Raw genomic sequence first — 13263 nt, 5'->3', positions numbered from 1 at the left:
CTGAAAGGGGGGACCTGCAGTTCAGGGTTCTCCTCGATGACCTTTATGTTGCAACCAGGGAAACATGACCGCAAGTGGTCCAGGGACAGAAAGGTGTCATTGAAGTCCAACGTGGAGATTTGATTGGGCATTTTTGAATAGTGCGCACTGCCTTGGTCACCGTAGCCCAGGATAATGTCATGAAGCCAGTCTGGGACAACACACTCTGTGTTCATCAGGTTCCTGATGGTCTCCAACACGGCCTGAAACAGAGAGGCAGAAAAACATGTGACAGATATCTAACCGATAAGATTGCAAAGTAAAAACTAAGAAGCTGAAGGAGAAAAATCTTACTGAATGAGGCACATCAAACAACAGACAACCATCCCACAAGAGCTAGTTTAGCTGGATAAGAATAGCTTTGTGGTGGGCTGATGGGACAGCAGGTAATTTGTAAGTCTGTCAATTATATTTTAATGAGCTGCAAACTGTCTAATACCCAGTGCATCAAACAGTGTGTGGGGAAACGTGTTTACTTTTATGAATGTCACAGATCAAAGATGGAGAAGAATGTTTCTTGAATACCCATTAGTTACTGCCCTTTTCAAATTCAGGAGAAAAAAAGAAAAAAAAAACACTTCAAAAACATCTGTCATTGCTCTGACTGTGAAAGACAGAAATGGGTGTTCAGAATTAGAAACAGCAGATTTGACAAAGCTGTAATGAGAAGCTCTCAAACTAAAACAAATTGATAAAAAAAAAAAGAAGAGTTTTGTGCATAGTTACCATTCTAAAAACACTGAACAAAATGGAGGACAGCAACATAAGAGTTAACTTTATCATGACCTGCATAAAGACTTTTTTTTAAATAAGTGTGAGTAACAGGTCTTCAAATTAAATCTTGAGCAGAGATTTCCTTTTTATTACCCTTCTGAAGAAACCTGCACGTTGTACCTACTGTATAACATGGACATGATTCCCCACAGAAACTATAATAACCTTTTGACATACAATATGGGTCTGCTGCCACAGGGGGATTCTTAAAGCAGAGAGAGGGGCGAACATTGGGAGGGCCTTGAGTGGGCGGCAATCTCAAAGATGCCCTGGCCCCAACCTTACAGCTACAATACCCCAGAGAGTATCATATGTGTGATACATCACTCAGGGGTGTTGTTGGTTGGACCAGAGCTCAAGGTCCGAAGATAAAGCACTCAAATACAATCTGCAGGGAGGACTGATGTCTGTGCTCCAGCCTGTAGTCCAAACCTTGAAGTTATTCTCCTTGGGTTTGCGTCTCATGATGATGTTGAAAGTCTCATAGGGGTCTTCGGTGCCGCTTTGAATGCTGCTGGTCATGTCCTGCTGGTACTGGTTCGGGTCAAGCCATACCCGGAAGGTTCTGGCGTCTCCTCGCAGCTTAGGCTTTGGTTCAGGTCCTAGACCAGAATAGCAGAGAGAAAACCTATTTCAGCATTGAAGTCATGATAACCTGCATAGATAAATATGCAGTAGAATTAATAAACCTAAAGAGTTTAAAAACACTATTTAAAAAGTGTTCTACAATCTAAAGAAAATGTAAATGTAGGCCAGGACAGTAAAACAGAACAGAAAAAGGCAGGGTATATAGCTTTCGAAGGAAAAATATATATAACTGAATCTAAATCAGTTAATTCTCATATATATAAAACTAGGATTTCAATTACTATCTCCATCCTATCCTTACATTAAGAGATAAATCCTTTTTAAAAAAGAGCTAATTAAAGCTTGCTTTACTACAGTACCATCAATACCTCCTGAGGAACAGGAATTGCTGCTTGACACAGGCTTTAAGCTTATTCCCACTGGGAGCCTGTGTGGTGCAGCATTCACAGATTTCTAAATAGATTCTGTGCGGAGCTGCAAGGCACGAGCAGGAGAGTGAAACCAATCCTGTCTGCTTCTGATGTGTGCGCCCGTGTGCACATGTGTACAGCTATGTGGGATCATCAAATCCCCTTGCTAAAAGGAGTATGGTGATAGCTTAAAGAGTGGAAGCTACACCCTCACCACTATGCAATAACAATGTGGACAGCTGGGCCAAGGTGCGTGAGCAATTACAACAAGTATGACCCATTGTATTAAACTGTAAACTGAAAAGGTGAAATTAAATCAGTGCGGGACTTAAAGGCAGATGCACAGTTCATTTAAGTCACAAACAATATGTACAGTTGAGAAGAGCAGTGTTTATAAAAAATGGATAGCAGTCGATAATTAGTGTCCCAAAATGCACATTGCATCCTGTGTCTCCCCATACCCCCACTAAGTTCCCAGTCATTTATGTGACATCACCCCACCACCCAGCCCGCCAAAGTACCACTTATCCCACTTGAGGATTTTAAAGTTTAACCAAGCTGGCACTGGCAGGGAATGTTCCTCGGCATAAAGCCTATGTGGAAAGCCCTGCCCGCTGCATATTTAATCCAAACAGATGAGACAGGATAGGGAGAAAAGGCTGCTTCTGCATATGGACACATGTTCTGTCAGAGGAAAAAGGCAAAAACTTGCAAAGGCTAACTTAGGTGAATCAACCGCTAAGATGGACTGCTTAGAGCTGCGAGGAAGACTCGGTACACCAGAGAAGATTGTGTTACTGTATAAATATATTTTACTTTTCAGGAATGAGCAAAGATTTAAATTTGGTCTGATGGTATCGCTCCAGTGGGGACACACAAAACAGTCTCTTTTTGTTAGAAAAACATAAAATTTCAGTCAGTGTTGAAATCAGTTTTGCAATGCTACAATGGGGTGAGTGTCGCTGATATGACACGTTACTGTATTCTGCACATTCAGCGTTCTCTTCCAGAAACATTCGTACAGATAAAGCCAATGCAACTCTTCAGGTGAGTCCAATAAATAAAGCAGAGGGCAGGGCTCGTCGCTCCGAGGTGTAGTTGTTGACCTCAGGTTAATGGAATGTTAATGGCAACAGGTCAGGTCTCAGTGTGACTGTCACCATGACAACACCCGCCGGCCCCTTTACCTGAGGATTAATAGGTAGGGATGATTGTGTATGGGACTGACGGGTGGATGGATGTCATGTGTCACTGCTGTCTGTGTGTGTGTGTGTGTGTGTGTGTGTGTGTGTGTGTGTGTGTGTGTGTGTGTGTGTGTGTGTGTGTGTGTGTGTGTACACGTATGCAGGCAGAAGCACATATGAGCGTACCTTCCTCAATGACTCGCCCCTTGTCATCCAGCATCCCCTGCACCTCGCAGCCTCTCACGTACACCAGGCCGGTCTGCTCAACGAAGGGCTGGCGCCGGTCGAAGCGGGTGCCGTAAGGCAGGTTGGGCCGCACCGTGACCAGAAAGCAAACGTCGTGCTTCCGCAGGCCTGCGGGGAAAGAGGATGGATGGAGAGGTTAGAGGGAGAGAGAAAGAAGAAAATAAAAAAGTTTTAGCGATATGCAGATGGGAAAAAAAGAGATAAAGCCTTACTTTGGGTAAGAAAAGGACACGGAGAGAAAGAAACGTGAAGAGGGAGCGAGACAAGAGTCGTTGTGTGGGGGGAGTATGGAGATGGGAGACAAACCACCTTGTCAGCATTTGCCTGATCTTTAAAATATGAAGCTCTACGGTCAGAAAAGACCAAGTGGAGGGAAAATATGGAAGATATACTTCCTTCTTTTCTGAAATTAGACAAAAAACTACAACTGCAAAAGTGGCTGTAAGAGATTGACATCAATTTGAGATAGATCATTTTTATTTAAATCCAGTGGTGACTTTATTAATTCAACAGTATTAATTTTCTATATGAATTAATCTGGTACATCATTGGGATAAATTCGCTTGGGAACGTATAATCTGTATCTTTCTCTGGAGAGCGACAGCAGACAGTCAGAGGCTTCGAGGTGCTTTCTAATGTTACCAGTGAATCAAAGTCCTTCAAGCCTGTCAAGCTTTATCTATAGTGCCCTTATCGCCACACAGAGAAAGAAAAATGATCAGGAAATAAAACGGAGGCTCAACAGCAGAGGCTACACAGAAATAGAATGTCTTCAAAGAGACATGAGGAAGGCGAGGGTCATGAGTCAAGGCCTGACAGGATGGAATACAGTGGTAAAGGAGGACTTTATGGAGGTTATAAACTGCTTAGTAGAAGTGTTAGGAGGCATAATAAAAGAAGAAATAGGAAAAGTAAGGTGGAGCAAGGCACTATGGAAAAAGAGGGTGATAATGCAGCATCGTGTTAAGAGGGTGTGTTTTATGGCCAGATTGTTTGCACTTATTTTTTCATCTACTGCACAGAAGCAAAATGGATTACGTAAAATAGGAAGACATGCAAAACATACACAATAGATAGACAAATACTGCAAGGAAATTTATTTGAAAAAATATATTGACAGAAATAAAGCTCTGGGAAAAAAAAGTCAGCCACTTTTACCTTCCCACTCGTGTTTGATATGATCTTGTACATTGAGGTTAACGGTGATGTCAGCTCGGACACGAGCCGGCCAGCTCTCCCCTATGTTGGGCTTGGCAACCTCTACTATGGAAAAAGCGGTGATCATCTGAGCCATCCTGGCCCACCCCCCAAACACCGCGCCACCATATTCTGATTGCCTGTGCAGAAGGACAGACGTGACAAGAAGTGAAGACAAGCGCCGTGGGTGGTTGTCAAGATTGAAATCAGTTGGATTTAGGGCAGCACATGGCACTACTTACTTATTTACTTTTGCAACAACGACAAGCAAGTTGGTACAACACTTGACATAATGGGAGCACTTATTATGTTAAGCAATGGGTTTCCAAATGTGGTGTACCAAATGCCATGGTCTTTTAATAAAATATAATCAATGTGCTGCACTACCATGTGAGAGGCAGATAGAGGATAAGAATCTTCATTCATTGAAATAAAAGGACAAAGTGTGCTGTAGCTGAGTTAATGGTAGGAATTTGTTTGAGAAAAATGAACACTGATGCTTATCAATGTATGTTTCTTGTTTTGTTTTTCTTACCAAGAAAACAATATGATATTGTGGATCAAGTTTTCTCTGATGCTAACAAAATCAAGGACATCTCACCATGGTTTCATACGCCAAACCACATCTTCTATGTCCTGTCTGATCTCGTAGGTGGACTCGAGACGAAAGAGGTTAAAGTTCCTCAGCAGGTAGTCATGGAGGGTCAGGAACTGGAGATTCAGCTTTGGTAGAGCAAGGCAACCTGAAAAGATAAACAAATGGACAAATGAATACAGATAGTCACTGTAAACTTAACTAAAAAAAAAATAAGTGAGCAATTAAGCACACTAACTTACAACAAGTCAAACAGAATTCATGATTTTATACACACTACTGCAAATATATGTGTGATAATATGAGCGTATTATGCTTAACAGATGGTGCCTGACTTGTCAGTGACATACGAGTTCCTGAATGTGTCATTGACAAGTAAAGAGCGTTCCGCAATAAACAAGGAATAAAATAAGATATGGTATAACACATGGGTGTATATTAATAAGTATGAGGCACTGACTGGACAGTGAAATTAGCATGCGCTCTAGTGCATGTCAACTCACACAGACACACCAACACAGTCGTAATTCACACATTCATTTACAGCACACACCTTCGCCTGAGTAGTACTCTGTTGGCACAATGTTCTCATCCCAGATGATCTTCTCTGTTGGATAAAGGGGCATCTGGTTAAGTTGCTCAATCTGAGAGATTCTGCGCTCATGACGGGAAACCTGTCATACAACACGAGAGAGAGAGGGACACAGAGAACATATACAGAGAGAAGTTAACGGAACAAATTCCCCTCTGCTTCGGATCAGTGTTTAGGATCTTTAGGAAAAGAAAAATCCGGTCATTCAAACCAGTCTGGTGACGCTTTTTTATCATTTCTCATTGGAAATGTAGTTTTTCTACCGACTTCAGTTGATCAATGTGTGTGCTGAAGTGGACAGAAATGCTACAACTAAAGGGTGAAGAATACATTTTGGGTTATCATACTAGGAAACTGCATTTGCTTACATCCGTTTATGTCTGGAAGGACTAGAAGCCATGACAACATGTAGACGTATTTTGTCAAAGGCAACAAAATCTCTGCAGGTATTATGATATCAAATCTGTATGATGTTTGCACACTGATTTAAAACAATGTTTTATTTAACTTTATTGGACACAGAGGTTTAACACACACCTCTGGAGATATTGTGTCACCTTGCTGGGGTGCATTTTCTGGGCGGTAACAAAGTGGCTTCTATTCCAGTGTGAGGTTACGCATCTATGTAACTGCATTCATCTTTGAAGCCTGCACCTTTCCTACTGAGGTTATGTGGATGTGCACACAACTGTCTTTGCTATTGTATCTATGCTCTTCTGGAAAACTGATAAATAACATGAATTATCGCCAATGTAAAGCAGAGTAATATCTGCGGCTGAATCCAAACCAGCTCATCTGTTCCACCAGACGAAGTAAACAGCCTTAACTGTCCTAACATTGGGACTAGTGTAACAACTCCTCCATAAGCATATTAATGAGTTCTGTTGCATTCGTGGCTGTTTTGCTACCATGTGGCAGAGTTCTAGTCCTGTGGCCTCCTCCTATCAAACCCACCCAGTCAGAGATTTTGGTTGTCGGGGGCAACCTCGGGCACACACAAATGTAACCCCTGACAAAGTCTAGTGCAAGAATATAATCAGATAATTACGAAACAGCTCTTCTCCATCCCTTTAATGGGTAATCATGAATAACCGCGGGACAGCCTTGAAACACCCACTTTGATGAAGAGGTCTACTGTACAGCACATGTGTGTGTGTGTGTGTGTGTGTATTGGGGGGACTAGCGGGACCTGCGGAGTCCTGGAGAGGTTTTCAAAAAGAAAATCAGGAGAGTGCAGGAAGGGCACCCAGAGAGCACAATCAACTCAGCTCAAGCTTTTCAAGAGATACTACAAAAATGAGAGACATAAATGTCTCTCTATCTGATCAGCACTGTCTTCAATTTACCCTACGTCACACCAATGACCACATAAAGCAGTAATTGGATTAGAAGGCAAATTCAAGAGGGACAGGGCAGTGAAGAGGGGATACAATATGTATTCCAAGGTCAAGAGCTTAAATTAATTACTTAAAAATGTGATTCACAAAACCTATTATGCCGTGGCGCTGAGTGGCCAGTTAATGTTCTGGAAAATAACATTTCACCAACAATAATTATGCATCTTTTATACTGCCAGTTGACAAGCAAGCAATACCTGATGTATTGCTTCATCAATTTATAGTCTGATACATTAAAAATTGCCTGAAAAGTCTGGAATAAATATTTTAATATTTGATTTATAAATAAAAGGGACCAAATAAAAAGGTAAGACACCAGAAAATATGCAGTTTTTCTCTTTAAGTTTAGTTTGAGAATTACTTCTGGAGTTCAAATTCAAAAACTCACGTTGACAGGATGATAAAAGCTGCACACACTGCACTTACCAGCAACTCAAGGAGAACCTCCTTCTCAATGGTGGTGTCTTGCCCTTCAGGCAGCTCTGGCAGCAGACACAGATATGAGGCCACCTGGTGGAGCATGTTGGGACTAAGAGAGAGAGAGGCAGGAGATAAACAAGTGGTTAGTCAGCTAAAAAAATTTGCAATTGCAAATTACAAATTTAGCTCATACTCCTGAGCGAGCATGCCAATAAGCAGATAATAACTCGTTGCTGTGCATAGATAATGATTTGGTAATGACTGAAATGATGCAGATTAAAATCACAACATGAACAATCGGATATCAACTCACACCTCAGTGATTTTAGGAAACAGCCTGATGATATATTATTGCTTTTGTGCACTATATTTATAAAAAAATAAATAACATGTCGGTTCAGCCACTTTTTTGGGACACTACCTCCCCTCTTCCTTCAGAGATTTTTTTTTTCAAATACCGTCACCATTGTATGCGTGAAAATACACGACCTTATACAATTCTTTGTGCTTAGTGGCACTGCGGCACAAAGCAATTCTTGTGTTGGCTTTGACACTGCGCTCCTGCTCTGTCAGCGCGTGTGCTCAGGGGGCCGGGGCACACTGATGAGACAGGATTATGAAAATCAAAGCCCATCTCCATCTCAGAAAGCTGAGGTGTGGCTCTCTGCACACAGACCTGTTTTAATCAGGCTGACACACTGTGACACAGGCCAGGCCTGGTGCAGGACAAAGGACAGGGTGGGGACACGTTGTGACAGTCCAGGACAGCTACACGTGGCACTGACCAACTGTAACCGTGTATGTGCATCCTTTTCTGCTACTTGTGATGCCACGCTTGGGCAGTGGGGTGGCAATTCTGCCAATGTTGCAGTTTAGTGGCCCAACGGATGACCTAGCATGGGTCATGTGGACATTCCTTCCCTTAGCAAAAAAAAAACAACAGCAGCACAACAACTCACTCTGAGTAACAGAGATGACTGGACCAGGTCACGACTGACAGCTCAGCCACTGGCAGGGTAAGGTGAAGATGAGGACATAACTGAAATCGGTCTACAGTGAGTTTTACTCTATAGCCTAAAGGCTGTCTAGACCCATGTACAGATTTGGTCTTAGCCATGAAACTGCAACTTTAATATATACACTATAATTTGGTCTGTATTTACTGGTCAGTTCATGGCACTTTTCATTAAGTTAGCTAGACTTTTGTGCACACAATCACATTATAAGATAATATCACAAGCCTGACAAACCCTCTTCTTGTTTTAAAGTTGTTTTTAAAAAAAAAAAAAAAAAAAAAAACTATGATGCATGTTTTTAAGGATGCCTAAATCTGCCGAAATTGTAGGTGGCGTATGCTTTCACCATATTTTGTTTTCTTTCATAATATAATACCTTCAGAATAGTGACCAAGATTCAATGAGAAGTGGAGTTGATCAAATCTACACATCCTTTTAAATGACAAGACAGTGAAGAAATAATCTCCATTACTAATTACACCAATTATTTTTACATTTCCTGTAGCAATGAATGATTCCTGCAGGTTTTGCTAACATTTCACTATGATGCATTCCCTTTGATCATGCATTCAATAATTTTTTTTTTGTGGCCTGAAATGACACCCAATATGTTTTACATAACTGAAAGAAGTGTATGAGTGTGAATGAGTGCGTGTCTGTGTGTGTGAATGTGAATGAGTGTGTATATTTGAGAGAATGGGTTTGTCTAAGTGTGGGCAGCCTATGCAATAATGCTGCGTTTGTGTGTTTGGGGGACTTAGCAGATGAATTCAGAGCGGCGGGTGACTGGGAGCTAAGCTCATGGGTAGCACAGCTGGAATAAACTGGCATTAGCGCGAGTTGTTTGGATGAAAAGTGCCTCGTTAAATCTGATCGGCATATTTTGAGTTATCCAGGAGCCGCTTTGGTGACAGTTGTGGGGCAGAGAACAATGCCGCTCCTGCTATATTCAAAACCCTAATTCTGGGAAAAGGAGCAGAGCTTCTGGAAAGACACGAAATGGTTCTGCTAAGTCTTTACCTGATTCAGCTCAGCTCGGCTCATAACCCTCTGCCTGACTCAAAGAAACTTAGTGTGGGGTTTTAGCATTTATAATCCACCACACAAGTCAAAAATATGGAAACATGGACAGCAAAAATAAATTGAGTTATTCCAACACCTCAGAGCAATCAGGACCAATAAAGACATCACATGATAGTGTACAAACAAATAAGTCATCAGTCACTCAGAGTGTCTGATTGAAAGACCTTGTACAAGTTCAGGGTCGGTTATCTTAAAATGTCATTCAGATATTTAACGTGAAGGAAGGTTAGACCGCGAAGTAATTACAAATTAACAATGACTATGTCTTTTCGCTCCCATTCCCACGTGCACAAGTTAAAACACACCCACACAGACCAGTTCATCAAAGTGAGGGTGTTTTTTGGCTCTCTGGCGAGCTAATATGATCTGACAAACACAGCTGTTCAAAGAGTTTATTCTCAAGCCACTGCAAATCGATTAAATTAATGAGGCGTGCCTCTCTCTCTGGCTGGTACCAGCTGCCTGTTCAAGGGTTCACTTGCTGCCATTTAGCAGGGAAGTCAGGCAGCAAGGGTGGTGCTGTTATATTACAGCACAGGAGCCAGATAACTGTGCATATATTCCTGCAATTGAACTGGGATTTTATGGTGATACGGGGAATATCAGTATTTGGCACCAAGATGTTAGCAGCAGACTTTAAATTGCAAGTTGGAGCCTCTGAGGCTCAGAAATACTTGAACATGATGCAGAATGGAAAGAAAACTGATTTTTGAACTATCTGTAAGGAAATAGGCAGAAAGTGTACACATCAGGAATTATTCCTCTTTGCTGAAACACCACTCCAATGCTAGCAAGGTTAGTAGTAATCATCCAGTCATGTGTATCCTCCCACCACACATTCCTCCATCTCTGCGCTGACAGATGACATGTTACTTGTTTGTTTGTTTTCATGATATTTTCTGGGTGTTATTTACCTGAGATGCCCAAAGTGTTTGGTCAAGGATTCTCTTGTGTCAACTGCAGCTACATTGGACAAAGCAAAGTCGTGCAACTCTGGGAAATGAGCAAAGGCTGCCCTCTGCAAGACAGAAAACACAAAGCAAAACACTTTAACTGACTGGTGTCTGAATACAACCCATCACTGTAAAAACGAACAACTTACATATAGTAGATTGGAAAGAAAAGTGACACACAAAAAAAAGATCTGCAAAAACATATTAAACAGAGTTAAACAGTCAAGGATAATAGAAGTCCCTCTTTTACCTGCAGTGAGGTGATTCTGTCATAATGCAAAGTGGTCATCTCTTTCTCCGTCAGGGCATTTCCTGTCTGGTCACTGATCTCAAAACCAGTGTAGAACTTCAGCATGTCCAGCAGCTACAAAGATGAGACAGTATCACCGGTCACTTCTAAACATTTTACAATATCCTATGCAATTTTAACTTGTGTGCATACATATTATCAATCCAAGTGCACATGCATGTTTTCTTGTACCTGGCAGAAGAGGTGCCCCTCCTTCTCTCTCTGGGGGAGGCTAGAAAGGTGACAGCTGACCACCAAATGAGAGTCATCCAGCACTGTGTTGAACCAACGCCTTGTGGGCAGCAGTGCCTAAAAACACACACGGGACACCATGTTTGCAGCTCTGGACTACATGATCTCCAAGTTATCACAACAACATAGTAACAGGAATTTCACGAGCAAAAACATCGAGGGCGGAAATGCTATTTTAGTAGATCGGACGAAAATAACTCGAGGAAGATTTGCAGGAAAATCGTTCTACATCACAGAAGAAAAAAAAACAACAGTTGGGTATCGTATGACCGAACACCTCTCAGGGCTCAAAGAAATCAATTGACTGAGGAACAACCACATTTCCCAGCATCTGGATCATGATTTCCCATACATCTTATTGATCAATGCTCTTTTCTTGGCTTTGCGGTTGTTGTGATACAAAAACAAAGCAAACTGACAGTGAGACGTGAAGACGACAGGGCGAAACCTGGCTCAGCTAGTTCTACAGTCATTATTTATCTGCCTGTTGTTTGCAGCACAGCAACATGACATGAAGGCAAGAACAGAGGAAACCTGTCAAACTGAGATAACAGAGGTGCTTTAGTTGGAATATAACAAAAGAAACTCTGAAGACATTGATGAACAGACAGCCTGAGTGAGAGGCTGACTGACTGATGCATACAAAAACCACACTGTACAGACTGGAGGAGAAAAGAACTGCCCAGAAAAAAAAAAACAGCATTGTGAAACGGGATATGAAACGCAAAACACAAACAAAACAAAATATGATTGTTTTCATTGAAAACTGCTCTTCAAAGGCAGCAGGCGTGACATGTGATACATAAACACTGCGAGAACAGATACCTTTATATCCAACAACCATCTTTGATCTCAACACAACCCTGACAGCCAGCATAAAACAGCCATGATAACGGGGATCTTTTCCCTGCATTAATTTTCAGGTCGTCATCAGATAAGGGGGGAAGTATGGATTTCATGGAACTGAGGCTTTGTAAAAGGATAGTGCTGAAGGACAGGAGATATCTCTGGAGACAGTCAGCTGGCCGGCCACTCGCCGCTGCCAGGAACAGCAAGGCCAGCCTGTCAGCAGACAGCCAGATGAAATCTATTGAGCTCCGTCGCTAGTAACAGGAGATCTGCTCGGGCAGCAAGAGGAACAAATTTATGTGACACTATATCTTTACGCCAACCTTATCGGCAAGGCTGGCTCTCTGAAACAACATCGAGTTCCCTGTTTCTTCATTATTTCTTTTTAAACAAACCAATGTGTTCATAATTCATAAACTCTTCTAATATTTATGAGCAATTTCAGAACCGCCAAGATGCCACAATGACTGTAACTGAGGTGATTGAAAACAATGCATCATTAAACCCAATGTAGAATACACTCCACTGCATGACAACCAGAGATCAAATTGAGGGGGGGGGGGGCTGGAGGGTCACGGACCCCCCCCCATTAGAGCAAAGGGACCGTTCATAAGGGAGAAAAACTTCAATTTGGAGGATCCCTTGCTATTTCCTTTATTCATGTAAGGCCCACCACCCCCAATGGGACCTCCTGCCCCCTCCCAAAAAATTAAATATTGTATTTATTATACCTTCCCAATTCATATGCATGTTGTTTGTTTGAACTTTGTGTGATAATCTACAGCGTACTACATGTTCACTACATTTAGTATACTGAAGGGCATATTTTGACTAGTTCCTGCAAACACTGGGATTATTCCAGAAATGAATTGGATCTCAGGTCCAAACCATTATCGCAAGTCAAAAGCCATTAGGCTGAAAATAACCTTCTCATTCTCTGGTCAAAGAGTTCCATTTAAAATTGTGCCGTGCTCTGCAGACAGCAATGGCTGAAACACGCTGAGTGGAGCCGGGACTGAACAGTTATCCACTGTCTGTTGACCTGAGTTAGCTATAAATGTGAAGGACAAAAGGGAAATGAGCTCTGCAAAAACTGATGTCTAGACCGCTTCCTTCATCAGGATACCATGACGAAGCAAATATACTGTAGACCGTCATTACAGTGGAAAAGAGTGGCTGACTGGCCCGTGTGAAGACTGAGTGCATCATCTTTCATTGTAAATTTCAAGTCGTGGGAGACAAAGTTCAAATAGAAAAATATTCGAACATTTACTTAATGAAGCTATGAAACAGGAGGTTACGTCTTACCTCCAAATCAATCATGAGTTCAATGAATCTCTCGCAGTAATGCACTTTGTCCATGGATACGGGCCCTGTGG

At 41.8% G+C, this 13263-nt stretch overlaps 1 protein-coding gene across 1 annotated transcript in view; it reads right to left on the bottom strand.

The window, feature by feature from the left end:
- aqr (aquarius intron-binding spliceosomal factor) overlaps positions 1–13263 on the bottom strand; it is a 52603-nt gene that overhangs the window by 34599 nt on the left and 4741 nt on the right. The window contains exons 11-21 of the mRNA XM_069152499.1: positions 13193–13257; positions 10976–11092; positions 10745–10858; positions 10456–10559; positions 7449–7551; positions 5587–5707; positions 5040–5181; positions 4400–4578; positions 3182–3349; positions 1246–1415; positions 1–242 (exon numbers count right to left, since the gene is read on the bottom strand). Coding sequence (XP_069008600.1) covers positions 1–242; positions 1246–1415; positions 3182–3349; positions 4400–4578; positions 5040–5181; positions 5587–5707; positions 7449–7551; positions 10456–10559; positions 10745–10858; positions 10976–11092; positions 13193–13257 — 1525 coding nt within the window. The remainder of the gene's footprint in view (positions 243–1245; positions 1416–3181; positions 3350–4399; positions 4579–5039; positions 5182–5586; positions 5708–7448; positions 7552–10455; positions 10560–10744; positions 10859–10975; positions 11093–13192; positions 13258–13263) is intronic.

This window comes from Embiotoca jacksoni, unplaced genomic scaffold, assembly GCF_022577435.1.
Source record: "Embiotoca jacksoni isolate LCO1_2020_lvr unplaced genomic scaffold, fEmbJac1.0.p SCAF_18, whole genome shotgun sequence".
Classification (NCBI taxonomy): domain Eukaryota; kingdom Metazoa; phylum Chordata; class Actinopteri; family Embiotocidae; genus Embiotoca; species Embiotoca jacksoni.
Note: the sequence above shows the minus strand (reverse complement) of the source record. Positions and strands in the feature narration are given on the sequence as shown.